Here is a 16071-nt window from a genome sequence, read left to right as displayed (position 1 = left end):
TCTAAAGTTTCAAAAGATATGTGAAAAAATGAGAAGTTAAAAGTTGAAGTTTTTATAGATAGTTAAAAGGGCAAAATTATATTTTTACATTGATTGAGGGTGTGGCAGTGGCAAGTTTAGGTGTGGAGGTGCAGGGTAGAATCCTCTCATACTACATCGATTTGGAGAAATCTACCATGCACCCTAATCGCTGGACCTGAAACCCCAAGACACATGAAAATACAATTTTACCTTTTTAATCATTTATAATAAGTTTCAGAATTAATATTTTTGGAAGTTTCAAATTTACGAAATAAGGATTACATTTCAAAAATTTAGAAAATTTCGAAAGTTTCCCAATCTGGAAAATTTCAAAATTTTCCTATTTCAAAAGTTTTGAATTGTTCGAAAGTTTCAAAAATTTTGAAAATTGTCATTTCAAGAATTACTCTTAGAGCAAAATTGCTTAGAGGCTGTCACATGGTAAGAATTATGTTCAGAATCTGTCCTAAATAATCTTAGTATAAATTAAAGAAAATTGTATTTACTTCCCCGTGTCTCTTTAGATGAGACTCACACCCCTTTAATTTTTAAGGATTTAGTTTTCATATACTCAATAAATAAATTGTGCATAATATTTTTTTTCTGTCACACTTACATGACTATATGTCATCTATCAAAAAGATACTCAAATACACAATTTGACTGTACTACTAAAAATATAATTATACCTTTCAAATTATAAATACTACACGTATAGTCGTTGACAACTACTAGACGTAAATGGTAGAAGGTAAGTCGGAAAGAATTGCAAAAAACAAAAAGCATATATTTGGTTGTGGAAGGAAATTGTGCCACTTTCTAATTGGATGTGCCTAAATAATATGTGGTAGGTTCGTTCCTAACTATTAATTTCTTTTGAAAAAATAGAATTATCCAATAATTTCTACACATTAAAGGTCAGCCTCTATTAAGCACATACAAGCTCATATTATTGTAACAATTAGATGACTTTTATTTAGATTTATATTATTTTTGTATAAAAGTTTGATAGGTAAAAATATTGGTATTAGTTAGAGAAAGTAGTTCTGAAAAATTAACTATTATATCACCTATGCAAAGATTTTATGATCCAAAGCAATGGAAAAATATATGTCAATGAAATTTATATCATAATAATTTCATTTTAATATTGCCATAAAGATATGATATTTAGGTTAGTTATAATTAAAATGCTAGTAATGCAAGAAACATATATTTAATATATTTAATGAAATTAGTAAAATTATATTATATTTTATTGTAAGTTTCAATAGAATTAGTTAAGAAAAATAAATTAGAAATTTAAATTTAATTTACCAATATTAATAATTTAGAATTAAAATAAGTAGTGAGATAAAATAAATTTAATTTAAGGTTTAAATATATATTTGGTCCTTACAATTATAATATTTTTTAATTTTGGTCCTTGTAAGTTTTTTTGTTTGGTTCATATCCCTGCAAATATAGTTTCATTTTAAAATAGTTCTTTCATCAACCTTCTATTACAAAAAATTAAAATATAACTTTTTTCAACCTAAAAATAAATCTCAATTTAATTTAATTATAATCTTTTATAACGTAATAATCTCTATAATCAAATATTTAAGGTTTGCTATTGCATGTTTTATAATAGAAGTTGGATGTAAGAATAAATTTAAAATGAAACTATATTTGTTAGGATGTAAACCAAACAAAAAAACTTAAGAGGACCAAAATAAATAAATAAAAATTTATAATTGCAAAGATCAGAGACATATTTAAATCATAATTTAATAAATAATAATAAGTTTTAATTACAGATAATATCGTAGGAAGAGATCAATTCTTTATTTATATTTATCTAGTTTTTAGTGACAGTCATCATAGTAGGTAGCAATCATAAACATATAGGGACAATTTTCAAAATAAAGCAAAACACTCCCTTAAAGTTGACGGTGGATCTGAATGTCACTCAAAGTATTTTTGACTTTGACCTATATCATGTGATATTTAGTGATAAACATTGTCTAGTCACTAAAAATCAATTTTTTTATAGTGATAATATGTGATAGTGTTATTTTACGTCGATTGTAATATGTATATTGTTGGTATGATTTGTTATCACTAAAGGTTAGATGATCTCGATAAGATAATAGTTTTTGTGTATTAGTGAGAAAATAGTTAAAAATATTTTGAAATGGTTAAGCTTGAGAGCATGACATGTCAATCTTTATTGAGGTTCTATTTGTTTGGTTTGATAATTGTAAACGACAAAGGTGTAATGATAATCAATGTAGTTACGACCTATGACCGGTTTGACGCCTTACAGAGGTTATGTTTTGATAAATAAATACATATATATTTGTAAAGTAAACACAAGGTTATACTAACAACAAAGAATGTCATAGCTCGTAAGTAATTGCATTGCATTATTATTGTAAAATGCATTGTCATGTTAATGCACACACGCGATTGATTGCTAGCCTAGTTTTTTTATAGAGATAATATACTATGTATTTTTTTGACATCATTACAAGGTGCGATGATTGGTCGGAGTATATCGACTTATAATATTTCGACTCCACGAGAAGTTAGACGACACTTACCTAAATGTTATTTGGGAGAATATGTGTCAAATTAGATGATGGTTTGAATTCATTTTGGCCTTCTCAAGAATATAGAACAATAAATTCTAAGGAATCTTTAAGTATGCAGAATCGTGTATATTACTTCAACTCCAATTTCAAATTTAAGTGAAAAAGACGGTTCCTCTAAAATAATTGGAAATTAAATTTACAATCATGCTACATTACTTTAAATTATTTAAAAACAAATTATTGCTTTTATTTTACAAATTTTGCTGTTTCTAAATCTAGTTGATTTAATGTCTTTGACAAAATTGTCAGTTTGGTGTGGCCGGTGGCCACTTGCCAGAAAATGAAAAATAAAAAAGCATGCACGGTTGACCTTGTTGTGGAACATTATGTCTATCATTACAAAAAGTTTGTTAATCAGCAATATGTTACACTTGTACATTTTTTGACTTTAAATTAATTAGATATGTCTTCTTAACCGTCTTTAAATTTGAGAGTACTTTGTTAAGGAATCAAATAAAAAAATAAAAAAAGTTTTTTATTAAAAAAATCACTTTTAAAAACTTTAAGATGTTTAATGTATTATTTTTAAAATTATATTTTTACTTTTAGTTTTTTAACAGATATCTTCTATTTTAAGATAATTTACGTATTTGATTATTTAATATAAATTAAAAAATATATAAATAAAAGAGAAAATATTAATTTTACTAAAATACCTTTACTAAAAAATAATGTATTTGAATTCTGATAATGCAAAAGTAGAATAATGATTAATACGAAGGGATGTACATGGTATTAATTTGAGAGTATAATTAGAAAAAAAAATAAAATAAAAAATTATAATAAAAACTAAGAGTGGCAGTTCTTTTGAGACAAATTATTTTTAAAAATTAGAGTATTATGGAACGGATGGTGTACTTCTTTAGTTCCTTATTATATGACAGCTCAACAAAATTTATGCATATTAATGGAAAATAGTTTAAGTAATAAATTTGTCAAAAATGATACATTATTTTGACATATTTATCCTTATAATTATTGATATCATAAAAAAAAGTTACATTTATCAATATTAGATTGATTAAAAATATTTATGTAAAAAGGTTATTAATACATATAAAACTTTATAAAATAAATATTATTTTAAGTTTTAAAAAAAAGTTAAATAAAGACTTATAATTAATGATTATAAAAGTTATTTAAGCTCCCTTTAACTTTGCCTTCAATAAGAGTTGATATTCAATCATAAGTTGAACTCGCGCTGCCTTAATTATCCACAAATTTCTGCTCACACACTTTTGCCTTTTAATAAGTTCAAACTCTTTTGAATTTATTTTGCCTTTTCTGACAATGGGTCTACCTAAAGTAGATCAAAGAAAATTTATGTAATTAATTTAAATTTTAAACTATATATCAATATTTTTTAACTCAATTTTGACTTATATTTAAGATCGTAGTAGTAAATCTTTACTATTATGGGATAAAATATAAACAAAAGAGTATTTCAATAGTTTATGTATCTGATTTTAATTTTTAACTAAATAAAATAATTTTTTAAATATTATTTTTGTTTATATTTTAAACTAGAGGTGTATGTCTCGTAAGTAAAACTCATTTGGTAGTTGTATTAACATTGATATGCAAAGACTCGTATTCGAATTTGAGATTTCTCACTTCTCTATATTTAATATGTGTAAATCTAGTTACTAGATTATTTGACTATAAAAATCTAAATCTTATCGCTTTTTCTTTCTGTCAAAAGTCTCAATGCACACAAAAAGACTAAATTTACTGTACCATGAACAAATACTTGATGACTTAAAATAAACTTGCATTTAACTATTTCAAATAGATAAAAAAAAAAAAATGATTAAGAAAGAAAGATAATGATAAATCTAATATAGTGTGTTGCTCTCAAATTGTTTAACTATTTATTTGTATGTTCTAAATCTATACCGCAATGAAAGTAGATTATCGTTCAATCTTGTTCTCTTAATTGTGTTCTTTTTACCGTCGTTTATGATCATTTTTATTATGTAAATCTTAAGTTTTAACCCATCTGACAAATATTAATTGTTTTTTTTTTTATAAAAAATTATAGTTGATAAATGAGATGATTTACACACTCTCTTAATTAATATATCATTAAGGAAATTACTTTTATTTCATAATCAATCAATTTGATATTTTAATTTTTGAAATCATGCCAAACGAATTTGAAGACAAATTTATTCTCAAGATTTGATCATATAATATTCTTTGTAAAAAAAAAAAAAAAAAAAACCCTCTTCTACTTGTAACACTCTAATGTTTTCTTAAAGGCGTTTTCAATTTTTTTTTATGATGACATCAAATATTAATAAATTCAATGTTGCTTTATAGTTATTTTATGCTCAGTTGTGAAATATAATTAAAGATAATTTCTTTTGAGAAATTCTTAAGGAAACCTAAAATTACATCATCTTTGTATTGTATTATTTCTGTCAACTTATAATTAGTGTCTTGTTTTTTCATATAACAATATCTTTTTTATTTATGAACCGTTTGAGATAACTCCGTAAAATATCTCGGAGATTCTAAAGTAATCAAATTTCATGACTCTATGTATAAGAATGAATGTCACACTCTCTAAAATTAGTGGTAATTTAATTATTCAACCTCTTATAATTTATCATGTAATTGAATTTATGAAAAAATTTGTTTATAATATTTACTCATCCTTTTATTATAAATGCACAATTATGTATATAAAAGTGAAATCTTGAGTTCAGATCTCCTCCATTTTCTAGTTCTATTTCTTGTCAAGTTTGCTTTTTAGATGAGTGACACGTGACAACTAACATTTCAATGGTTGAGATTTTATTAAATACTAAAAATCAGTATTAATTAATTAAAATAAAAACATGAAAACACAATAGAAAAACAAAACCCCTTTTTCCTCTTCCCTTCGTCGCCCCTCCCATTGCACGTTTACCTTTTGTCCTCGTGTTGCTCGCCTCTATGTCTCTTCGTCGTGCATGCGTCGCTCCACTGCAGCACCACTGCACCGCTGCTCTTGCAATATTGTCGTATCGCTGGAACACTCTGCACCGCTACATCATTGTTCCAGCACTGCCGCTCCACTACCGCTCGCCTCTATGTCTCTTCGTCGTGTCGGCGTCGCTCCACTACAACACCACTACACCGCTGCTCCACTGCAATACTGTCGTACTACTGCAACACATCGCACCACTACACCACCGTCGCACCGCTACATCATTGTTGCAGCAACGCCGCTCCACTGCAACATTACTATAGGTCTTTGTTCTCGTTGTCTCGTTTTCACTGGCACGACCTACCTTTTTGCTTCTAATGGTAACGTTTTCAAAGCCAAGTCCATTCCATCACCGCAAGATATGGAAAATTTGAAAGGGTATATTCAAGCAATTTTGATTCAAACACATGTAGTAATGTTGCAGCGGAACGACGGTTCAAACACCTTATCATTTTTTATTCAAACGCCTATAGCAATTTTGATTCAAACACCTTATCATTTTTTTACAGGTTCTTTGTTTCAACCAATTTGATGGCATTTTGATTCAATCAATTTGAAATAAATTAAAGACCAAACCGCACCAAAAAAAATCTAATCAAATTATGATCAGTAGTTAACAAACCAAATTGAAAATTTCTGAAATGTCACAGTTTCATTCACAAGAAATCATTTTGGTTTAAAAGATATGGTTAAGTTTGTGAAATGAAGTGAGAAGTTATTATAATGGTAGTTCTGAAAATCTCAATTATTTTTTATTTGTGTGACAAGAACAATATCATAACAACTCGGAAAACTCAAACGGCTATGGACTAATGTCTTTTGTCAATAACATACATAATAATCTATATTCTCAAACAGGACCATTTGCAATTAGTGTTTCAATTGCCAAATCAATCATATTTGTTCTATACATATAAAGCACGTAGTTTTTTACAGTGAAGATCCTCTACATTTGAAATCTGCACTCAATGGTATATGGCTGCATAGAACCTTCATTTGAATAAAGAATTAGAGCTTCGAGAGAATTAATCTTTATATATTAAGAAATGGCGAGTACATGATATACTTTACCAGCTTTACAAAACTAACAGAAAGAAAAATTATAAACTGTTACAACAGATTGTCAGAACACGATTCACCACCACATTTAGGAGCATAATTAAACGATCCAAACACCCTTGACACCTTGCCCTCTTGGCTCACAGAAGTTGATCTTGCTTATTTTGTCTCCAAATTTGAGAAAATAGGCTTCACTAGAGGATTGAACTAGTATAGAAACTTGAATTTTATATTGCACAATTTATGTAGACAATTGTATTGCACAATTTATGTTAACAATTGTAATTGAATTTTGAAATTAATATTCCTTTAACTATGATATTTCTGAGTTTTGTATTGCATAACACAAGATTGTTCAAACTAACATTAAGTGATTGAACATAAGGTAGTTTATGTCTTGACGCAAAATCAGCTTCTAACTTATTGTTTCATTTTCCATTTACAACCTTTTAAAGTGTGTAAAAAATTGTACTAAATTTAAATCTGATTTCAAATGGTTTTTCAAGTCAGCATTAAAGCTCTCACTTAATTGAGTAGATCTCATACATGCAGTGAATGTTTTCCAAACATAAGCCCATGCTCATTTTTCCTTCAATTGAAAAATCATATGTAGCCACGAACCTTTCGAAACATTATGCTCAACAAGTAAAGAATTCCATGCATTCAAAAATTGAGCCTCTTCTTCGTGTAGATCTATGCATGCTTCAAACTCTAAGAAAAATTGTGATCTCTTTTGATATAGATGATTTAATACCTTAAAGCATTTTTCTTATATGCCAAGTGCACAATCCATGAAATATTTATGGCACAACTAAAGAAATAGCCTTAGCCATTGTAGCATCTTGATCTGTTTGAATGGTTTTTGGCTTTTCTCCACCCATTGCTTTTGAGAAAAGTTTCAAATAGCCACTGAAAAGAAGGAATAGTTTCATCATATAGCAATGCAGCCCCAAAAATGATTGTTTGCATGTGATTATTATGTCCAACAAAAACTCCCAATGGTCGATAATCCTTATTTGTCTTGTATGTAGTGTCAAAAGTGATGACATCTCCATAGTACTCATAATCGTTTATCATTTGCGCATCTACCCAAAATATATTTGTTATTTGTTCATCAATATCCATTTGAAATTCATAAAAGAACGAGGGATTTTCACTTTCTTGTTTGAAAATACATTAATAATGCACCCACGTCACCATACTTTAGTGATTGCTTCCTTTTGAATCGAAGATAATTCTTAAGGTCTTGTCTTGTAAAACCAACAGTCTTTATTCCACCGACTTGCTTGGACATATATTCATGAAAATCTTTTGGTCTCAATCCAGACTCATCTGCCAATACGATTTGTGATGCTTGTGCCTCAAATATGTGTCGATGAGAACACATCATATGAACATACTCTGGCGACTGAAAAGGGTGGTTATGTTGAGCATACAAACAACTTTATATTTCCCAATTTTCCGATCAAGTGAAATAATCATACGTGCTTTACATCATGTTCTAGTTTCTGCTTTATGCTCCCCTACCGAGTGACCTCATTTGTCAACACCTCGAATACCCTCTTTGAAGCATGTGAATCTTCTTGAAGTCTAAATCTCGTCTTTTTTGCTTTTATTTGCATATTCTCGACGAATACCAAATCCAATTATTTTACTGTATTCATTATAAAATTTGTAAGTCGTCGCCTCAGATTCAAACTTCATTTCCATGTGTGGTTGACTATTGTCATTACTTTCTGGTACAATTTTGTCATGGATATTGTTCTCCCATTTATCTACACAGTCAACTAGTAGATTTGATGATGGATTCATGTTATCTAAGAATGAATGGAGTTATCCTGTTAATATTATTATGTAAACATGTTGTTGTAATGAGAACCACAAGAGAATAACTATAGAAATAAAAAAGACACGATAAAAAGATAGTAAAAGATTTGACAAAATCGACAACAAAGACTTGTAAGATCAAAAGAGAAAAGATTATTTGAACAAACACCTGTAGATATGTTGCAGTGGAGCGGCGGTGCTGCAACGGTGTGGCGGTGCTGCGGTGGAGTGACGCCGGCATGACAGAGATAGAGAGGCGACGAAATTCCAATACATAATCAAATTGATCAATTCTAGTACAAAACCAATTTGATTGAATCAAAATTCCTTTCTATTTTCATGGCAATGACGATATTGTCTTTGAAAACATTAGCAAGAACTTGTAAAAGATTTGGCAAAATAAAAAAGACATGATAACAAGGTTGTAAAAGATTTGACAAAATTAACAAGAGTTTGTAAGATCAAAAAAGAAGAAATTATTTGAACAAAGACCTGTAGTAATGTTGTAGTGGAGCGGCGGTGCTGCAACGGTGCGTCAGTGATGTAGCAGTGCGGAGTGTTGCAGCGATACGACAGTATTGCAATGGAGCGACGGTGTGGTGGTGTTGCAGTGGAGCGACGCCGATACGACGAAGAGACATATAGGCGAGCGACACGAGGACGAAAGGTGAACGTGCGACAGGAGGACGATGAAGGGAGGAATGAAAAGGGGTTTTGTTTTTCTACTGTATTTTCATGTTTTTATTTTAATTAATTAAAACTGATTTTTAGTGTTTGATAAAATCTCAACCATTGAAATTTTAGTTGTCACGTGTCGCTCATCTAAAAAGTAAACTTGGCAAGAAATGGAAGTTAGGAAATGGAGGAGATTTGAACTCGTTAAATATAGTTTATGCATAATATTAATTTAACATATTTTATTAAGCATAATCATTATTAAATTTGTACGATATTGATGAGAGTATGCTTTGACAATTTTTGTACGAGTTAATTAATGAAATTTATTGTAATTATAAATTAGGCTAAATTACATTTGTGGTCCCTTAACTTAATTTTAGGTAACGTTTTAGTCATTTATCTTTTTTTTTTCCCGACTTGGTCCTTTATTTTAATTTTAAGTGACAATTTGATATTTTATGTTTTAAAATTTCAACAATAATATCCTTTTTTATACAAAAATTCAAAAAAAATTTCAATCAAAACTCATAAAATTAATTATATTTTTCAATATAATACAAATTTCATCAAATTCGTAACGCAAATCTTCAAATAAACTCATATTTTCATACTTTATTTGATATTTTTAGGAATAAAGAACTAAATCGGGAAGAAAAAAAAAGATAAATGACTAAAACGTTACCTGAAATTAAGTTAAAGGACCACAGATATAATTTAGCCTATAAATTAATATTATACTAATAATAATCACACCCTATTAGTCTATTATTGTTAATAAAATTTGTTTATAATTGTTCATTGTACTTGTGATTTTATGATTATGTCAATTATGGTTCGACTTCCCTCTAAGTATTAGAATTTTCTATGACATAATATTTGGATGTTTTTATATTTCTTATGTGGGATGACAATAGATAAGAAATACTCTTTAAAGACATTTAGTAATTTATCTCTATTTTATACAATTTAATATTTATTTTAAATCATTTTTTGAATTGTAATAATATATATATATATATATATATATATATATATATATATATTATTATGTAAGTGATAACTATATTCTATCGATGTGACTTGGTATGATTAATGTGTGATAAAGATTATAGTTGAATAACTATTTAAATATTTAAAAAAAATGAAAAATAATAAAATCTCTTATATTGATAATTCAACTATCACTCCCTATTATGGGAGAATCGTACAAGTCAATTAACTAAAACTGATTATTTGTTTTGAAGACTTATATTAAGGATAATATTGTCATATTTTATTTATGAAAACTTATGACTATTTTTCTTATATCCTCGATGATGGTACATAAAATAGTCTCATATATTTTTGTTGTGTAACGTAATTATTTTTAAAGGGCATGTGACTTTAATCGTAACACTTGAGTATTGAGTGGACTATTAATTAATCTTGTATACAATTCATATACTTTTAAATATTAGGTATTTAATTTCACACATATCATGATAAATATTTTTGTCTAATCATCATACTCTTCTATGTAAGGTTATTTTGTTTATAAAACTCTTTTGAGAATTTTTATTTGTTATAGGAAATTCTGATTCTGAATTATTAAATGAAAACTTATAATCTCTTAAATTCTAATGTAGAATATGTGGTTAACTATAAAACTCAAATGCTAAAAATTTGTCATTAATAAATTATTAATAAATTGAGTTTCATATTATCATCATGTAACTATTTGTCTTAAAATTTCTACTATAATTTGTTTTATGTGCAAATTGTATCAAGTTGAATTGTATAGCCCCTTGTTAATTTTATACTTGAAATTTAATATTTCATCGTTAAATATTGTATTATTAAACTAATTGACTCCTAATGAGAATTCAAATGTTGTTTATGTATCTCAAATGCGTATCTAATTTTAAATACTGTTAAATATGTATCATTAGAGATCAATTTTAAATTAATCCAAAAAAATTTAAGTACGACGTAGATGTTTAAACTACTAAACTATAAATATATAAAGTAAAATAAATTGATAAAAGATAAGGACATCATAAAAAAGTTTATTTGATTGATTTGGTGTGTCTAAAATATGACAAGTATTGGTATTTATGGACAAAGTTAATACTAATAGCTATAAATTTTGGACTACAAATATGAAGCTATGCTCGGCTAATTATGATGATAGTTCTACTAACTCTCGTTTAAGATAATTTGTAGCGTCCCATAATCAACTTATTTTTCTTGTTTCTTTATTATGTTCCATTTATAATATATGTGTGATTTTCTCATAAATTGTGTTGATGGTTAGTGGCGCCAAATTGGTACCTCCCTAGAACGTGTAATGTCAAATTATGTAGTTATACTAGGATTTGATTAAATCTCGAGCTTTCTGGACCTTTGTGAACTATTGAAAAAAAATGAAATTCGATTATCTCAAAATTCAACTGTTTGCAACCTAGAAAATTCTGTAACTTTCGATCCCTTACCTAAAAATAAAAAACTTTTGGGATCCAAAAGCAGCCTATCCTTATTGGCTACTATAATCATGTGAATTTCTTATTTGGCATGTTGCCATAATTTAGAATTATTTTCCTCAGAAAACCAGCGCACTAAACACTAATTGATAAATAAATGGCATAAAAGACAAATTCAGTGATATGTCACAATCATTTTTAATTTATGATGGACTGAATTAAAATAATAATATAATAAAGACTAAATTAAAAGAAATGTTACAAGTCTACTACAATTAACCGTCTCATATTTTTTTGTCCGCTTCTTAATTGAAATATTAAGTAGAATTATTAGGTGCACTCAACTTTAAAAAAAAATAATTTAAATTAGTGTATTAAAATTTATAATAAAATTATCTCTATTTTTATAGTATACAACCTTTTTATATTTTAAAATAATATTTTATTAATTTAAGTTAGTAGAATAATTTGATCGAGAATAATATAAATTTAAAATTATTAAAGTAAAAAAATAAATATTAGAACAAACTCACAATTTCTAGAATAATAGTATAAAATACAAATTGTCTAAAAAATATAAAATATGTCAATCTTAATCAAACAAACACTATAACAAGATAGAAAATCAAATAACGCTGCATTAAAATGTAGAACAAAACAACGTCGTGTCTAGACAATACATTCACAGACAAAATACAAGAAGAAAAAAAACTAAATCTATATAGAAATCGTTTATTTAAGATTATTATTCTAAAATACATTTAAATTGATTATTTAAAAATATATTCTATGTATATTTAAAATTATTATTCTAAAAATACATTTAAATCAATTTTTTAATATTGTGAGTAGATAACTATTATAATCAAAGGTAAATCAATAACATCTTTAAGTAATAACTTAAGTGATAAATATCAATATTATTAGATTGAATGTATTGTCTCCATTTTAAATTCAATTATTTTGTTTATAATAATTGACTTTTGAAGGATTAAGAAGTCGCTTTCAAAAATAAAATGCAGAAGGAGTAAGTTAGCATATATATTGTGTGCAATGGTAGCACCATAGGGCACAATCTGTCTATAAATACACATACTCACTTAATTACTTTCAAAATTAACAAAAACATTATTCCATATATTCACAATCATGAAAGACACTATAGTACTTTACCCTGCTTATGGGAGTGGACACTTAATGTCTATGGTTGAATTAGGAAAACTCATTCTAACCCATCACCCTTCATTTTCCATCAAAATTCTCATCCTAACACCACCCAACAACAAAAATAATAATGATTCCACCACTCAATACATAGCCTCTACCTCTAACAAATTTCCTTCCATAAACTTTCACTTTATTCCTTCCATTTCAATCACTTTAACACTTCCACCTCACTTATACACCCTTGAACTCTCCCCTCGTAGCAACCACTATGTTCACCATATTCTTCAATCAATCTCCAAAACCACAAACCTCAAAGCAGTTATTTTGGATTTTCTCAACTTTAGTGCTTCACAAGTTACAAACACACTTGAAATTCCCACTTATTTTTACTACACCTCAGGAGCTTCTCTTCTATCACTTTTTCTTCACTTTCCAACTTTTCATCAAAAATCCACTAAACCAATTAAGGATTTTGACATTCACACACCTATTGATCTCCCCGGGTTACCGAGGTTATCCGTTGATGACTACCCAAATGAAGCTAAGGATCCGTCGAGTCAAAGTTATCATATCTTGCTTGAATCTGCTAAATCGTTGAGGGAAAGTGATGGAATTATTGTTAACACTTTTGATGAACTTGAAAGAAAAGCTATTAAAGCATTGAGAGATGGGTTGTGTGTTCCTGAAGGAATCACTCCAATGATTTTTTGCATCGGACCTGTGCTTTCGTCTTTGTATGAAGATGAAAATATTTGTATGAGTTGGCTCGACTCGCAGCCGAGTCAAAGCGTTGTGTTGTTGAGCTTTGGAAGCATGGGGAGATTTTCTAAGGCTCAATTGAATGAGATAGCACTTGGATTGGAGAAAAGCAAGCAAAGATTCTTGTGGATTGTTAGGAGCGAGTTGGATTTAGATGAGTTGAGTTTGAACGAGTTGTTGCCGGAAGGATTTTTGGAGAGGACAAAGGAGAAGGGAATGGTGGTGAGGAACTGGGCCCCACAAAGAACGATATTGAATCATGATTCGATTGGTGGGTTCGTTACTCACTGTGGATGGAACTCAATTTTAGAGGCTATTTGTGAAGGAGTTCCAATGATTACGTGGCCACTTTATGCAGAGCAAAAGCTGAATAGGCTAATTTTGGTCCAAGAATTGAAAATTGCTTTGAAACTGAACGAGTCGGAAGATGGGTTTGTAAATGGGACTGAGTTGGCGGAGCGAGTTATGGAGCTGATGGAATCGGATAAAGGAAAAGAGATTAGAGAAAAGATTTTGAAGATGAAAATAAGTGCTAAGGAGGCAATAGGAGGTGGTGGATCTTCTCTTGTTGATTTGAAAAAATTAGGAGATTCATGGAAGGAGCATGATTCTTGGAATAATTTATCTCCAAATTCTCCTTTTCTTTTTCGTTGAAAAAATTAAAATTAGTTATTAGATTAAGTTTAGAAAAGTTTGTGATATTTAGAAGTGGGTTTTTATCACAAGTGTATTGTGTCTTATGTTAAATGAAGTTTTGATAAAATTGATTTTGAATGTAATAATTTACCATAAGAGTAATTTGAATGTTAAAAAAAAATATGATTTTTGTAATTTATGTTACAGCACCATATCCAATACAAATCTAAGATAAAAAACAAGAAGACACACATGCAATCCTGGCACACATGTTTACAGTATATCATTGATCCAATCAATATGGGGAAGAACACCAAATTCTAGAAGACATGCTAGCAGATCCATTGTATCAAACATAGTAGATTCCAACACAAGGCCATTTTTCTTCCAATTATATTTAATTTTTTTTATTTTCTTATTGTTCAATACTTTTTATTCCTATGAAGCATGTTTTTAAAATATACAGTTACTTTTTTTTTTATTACTTTGACAACGCTAAAAGTGATTAAGTACTTTTATTTAGGTAACGTACAATTAGTTTTTTTTTTTTTTTTGTATTTTCATATTCTTAAAATAACATTATAAGAAAAAATGAAATTTTCGGGTGAATTTATTTTCTGTCACAAAATAATTTATATGCGACGGAGTTTGCAACCATTTTTTGTCATAAATATTTTATTATAAAACTATTTGTTTTGGTGAGATGAAATTGACATTTTGTCTCTAGTTTGAGACGGATTTAATGTTTCGTCATGATTTTGGGACAGATTATTTATTTATGTCTGAACATTGGAACAAAAAAGTTTATTCTATCCCTAAATTTAGTAAAAGTTGCAAAGGAGGGAATGTTGGTGCCATCTTTGTAAAAAAAATTTACTAATTTAGTCGCAAGTTAATTTGTATTTTATAATATAATATAATTTCGTTTTTAAATGTGATTTTTTTCCGACAAAAATATAAATAAATAAAAACTTCTCCATATAAATTTAAATCATATTTTATAAAATAATTAAATTATTTAAAAGAAAAATTTATATATTTTTTATTTAATTAAATTTACCAATAATTTTAATAATATAACTAATTACATGTTTTAATAAAATTAAAAAAATCCTGTTAATAAAAAGAATATGTAAAGAAAATAAGTAAAATAAATTGAAAAGGTAGTTCACAACATAAGGTTATTGATTATGATAACTTAATGATTGGTCGTGCTCGTGCCTCATCTTTTAAATCAAACCAATATTCGAATTATATCGACATTATTTGTAATATGAATGGAGAGCTTGAGACACGATTAAGTCAAAAGATGGCATAACAACAACAAACAATCAATTTGATGCTTGCTAAACATGCAAATATTGATTTTAATACAATGGATTTGGATGAAGATGAACAATCTCTTGGTAATGGAACTCTTGGAAGCAATCCAATTGATGGTACAAATACAAATAAGTGAATATTTTGGAATGTAGAACATGAAAGTTTGATGTTTCGTTGGCACATTTGAAGGATCATATTCTTTTGGATGTATTAATAGAACTATGCTATTATATATGTGTATGACCATGGAACCATTGATGTTTGCTATTGAAAAATGAATTTATAACTCGTTAATTAAAATTTATTGAAATATAGATAAAAAGAAATAATTTAATGTATATGATATAAAGATATTTAATTTGTGACAAAATATAAAATGATAATATGTCTCAATTGTAATATATTTGCGACATAATTTTTTAGTTTTTTTTCGTCACAATGAATTTATTAAAAAATAAATAAAAAAATATAATAAATAGTAACTTTCATAATTTCCATTGCAAATTTGGGACGGAAAGAAAGAAATAAGTTA

General features: G+C 27.8%; 1 protein-coding gene and 1 pseudogene across 1 annotated transcript; one reads left to right on the top strand and one right to left on the bottom strand.

The window, feature by feature from the left end:
* Positions 1–6670: 6670 nt before the first annotated feature.
* LOC101488961 (protein FAR1-RELATED SEQUENCE 5-like) lies at positions 6671–8502 on the bottom strand (annotated as a pseudogene).
* A 4247-nt stretch (positions 8503–12749) lies between these two features.
* On the top strand, positions 12750–14354 carry UGT88E9 (UDP-glycosyltransferase 1). The gene has a single exon (XM_004515350.4). The coding sequence runs from the start codon at positions 12804–12806 to the stop codon at positions 14232–14234; it is 1431 nt and encodes a 476-aa protein (XP_004515407.1). The 5' UTR covers positions 12750–12803; the 3' UTR covers positions 14235–14354.
* The last annotated feature ends 1717 nt before the right edge of the window (positions 14355–16071 follow it).

Source organism: Cicer arietinum, chromosome 8 (assembly GCF_000331145.2).
Source record: "Cicer arietinum cultivar CDC Frontier isolate Library 1 chromosome 8, Cicar.CDCFrontier_v2.0, whole genome shotgun sequence".
NCBI classification, from domain to species: Eukaryota; Viridiplantae; Streptophyta; class Magnoliopsida; order Fabales; family Fabaceae; genus Cicer; species Cicer arietinum.
This window is presented reverse-complemented; position numbering and strand designations above follow the sequence as displayed.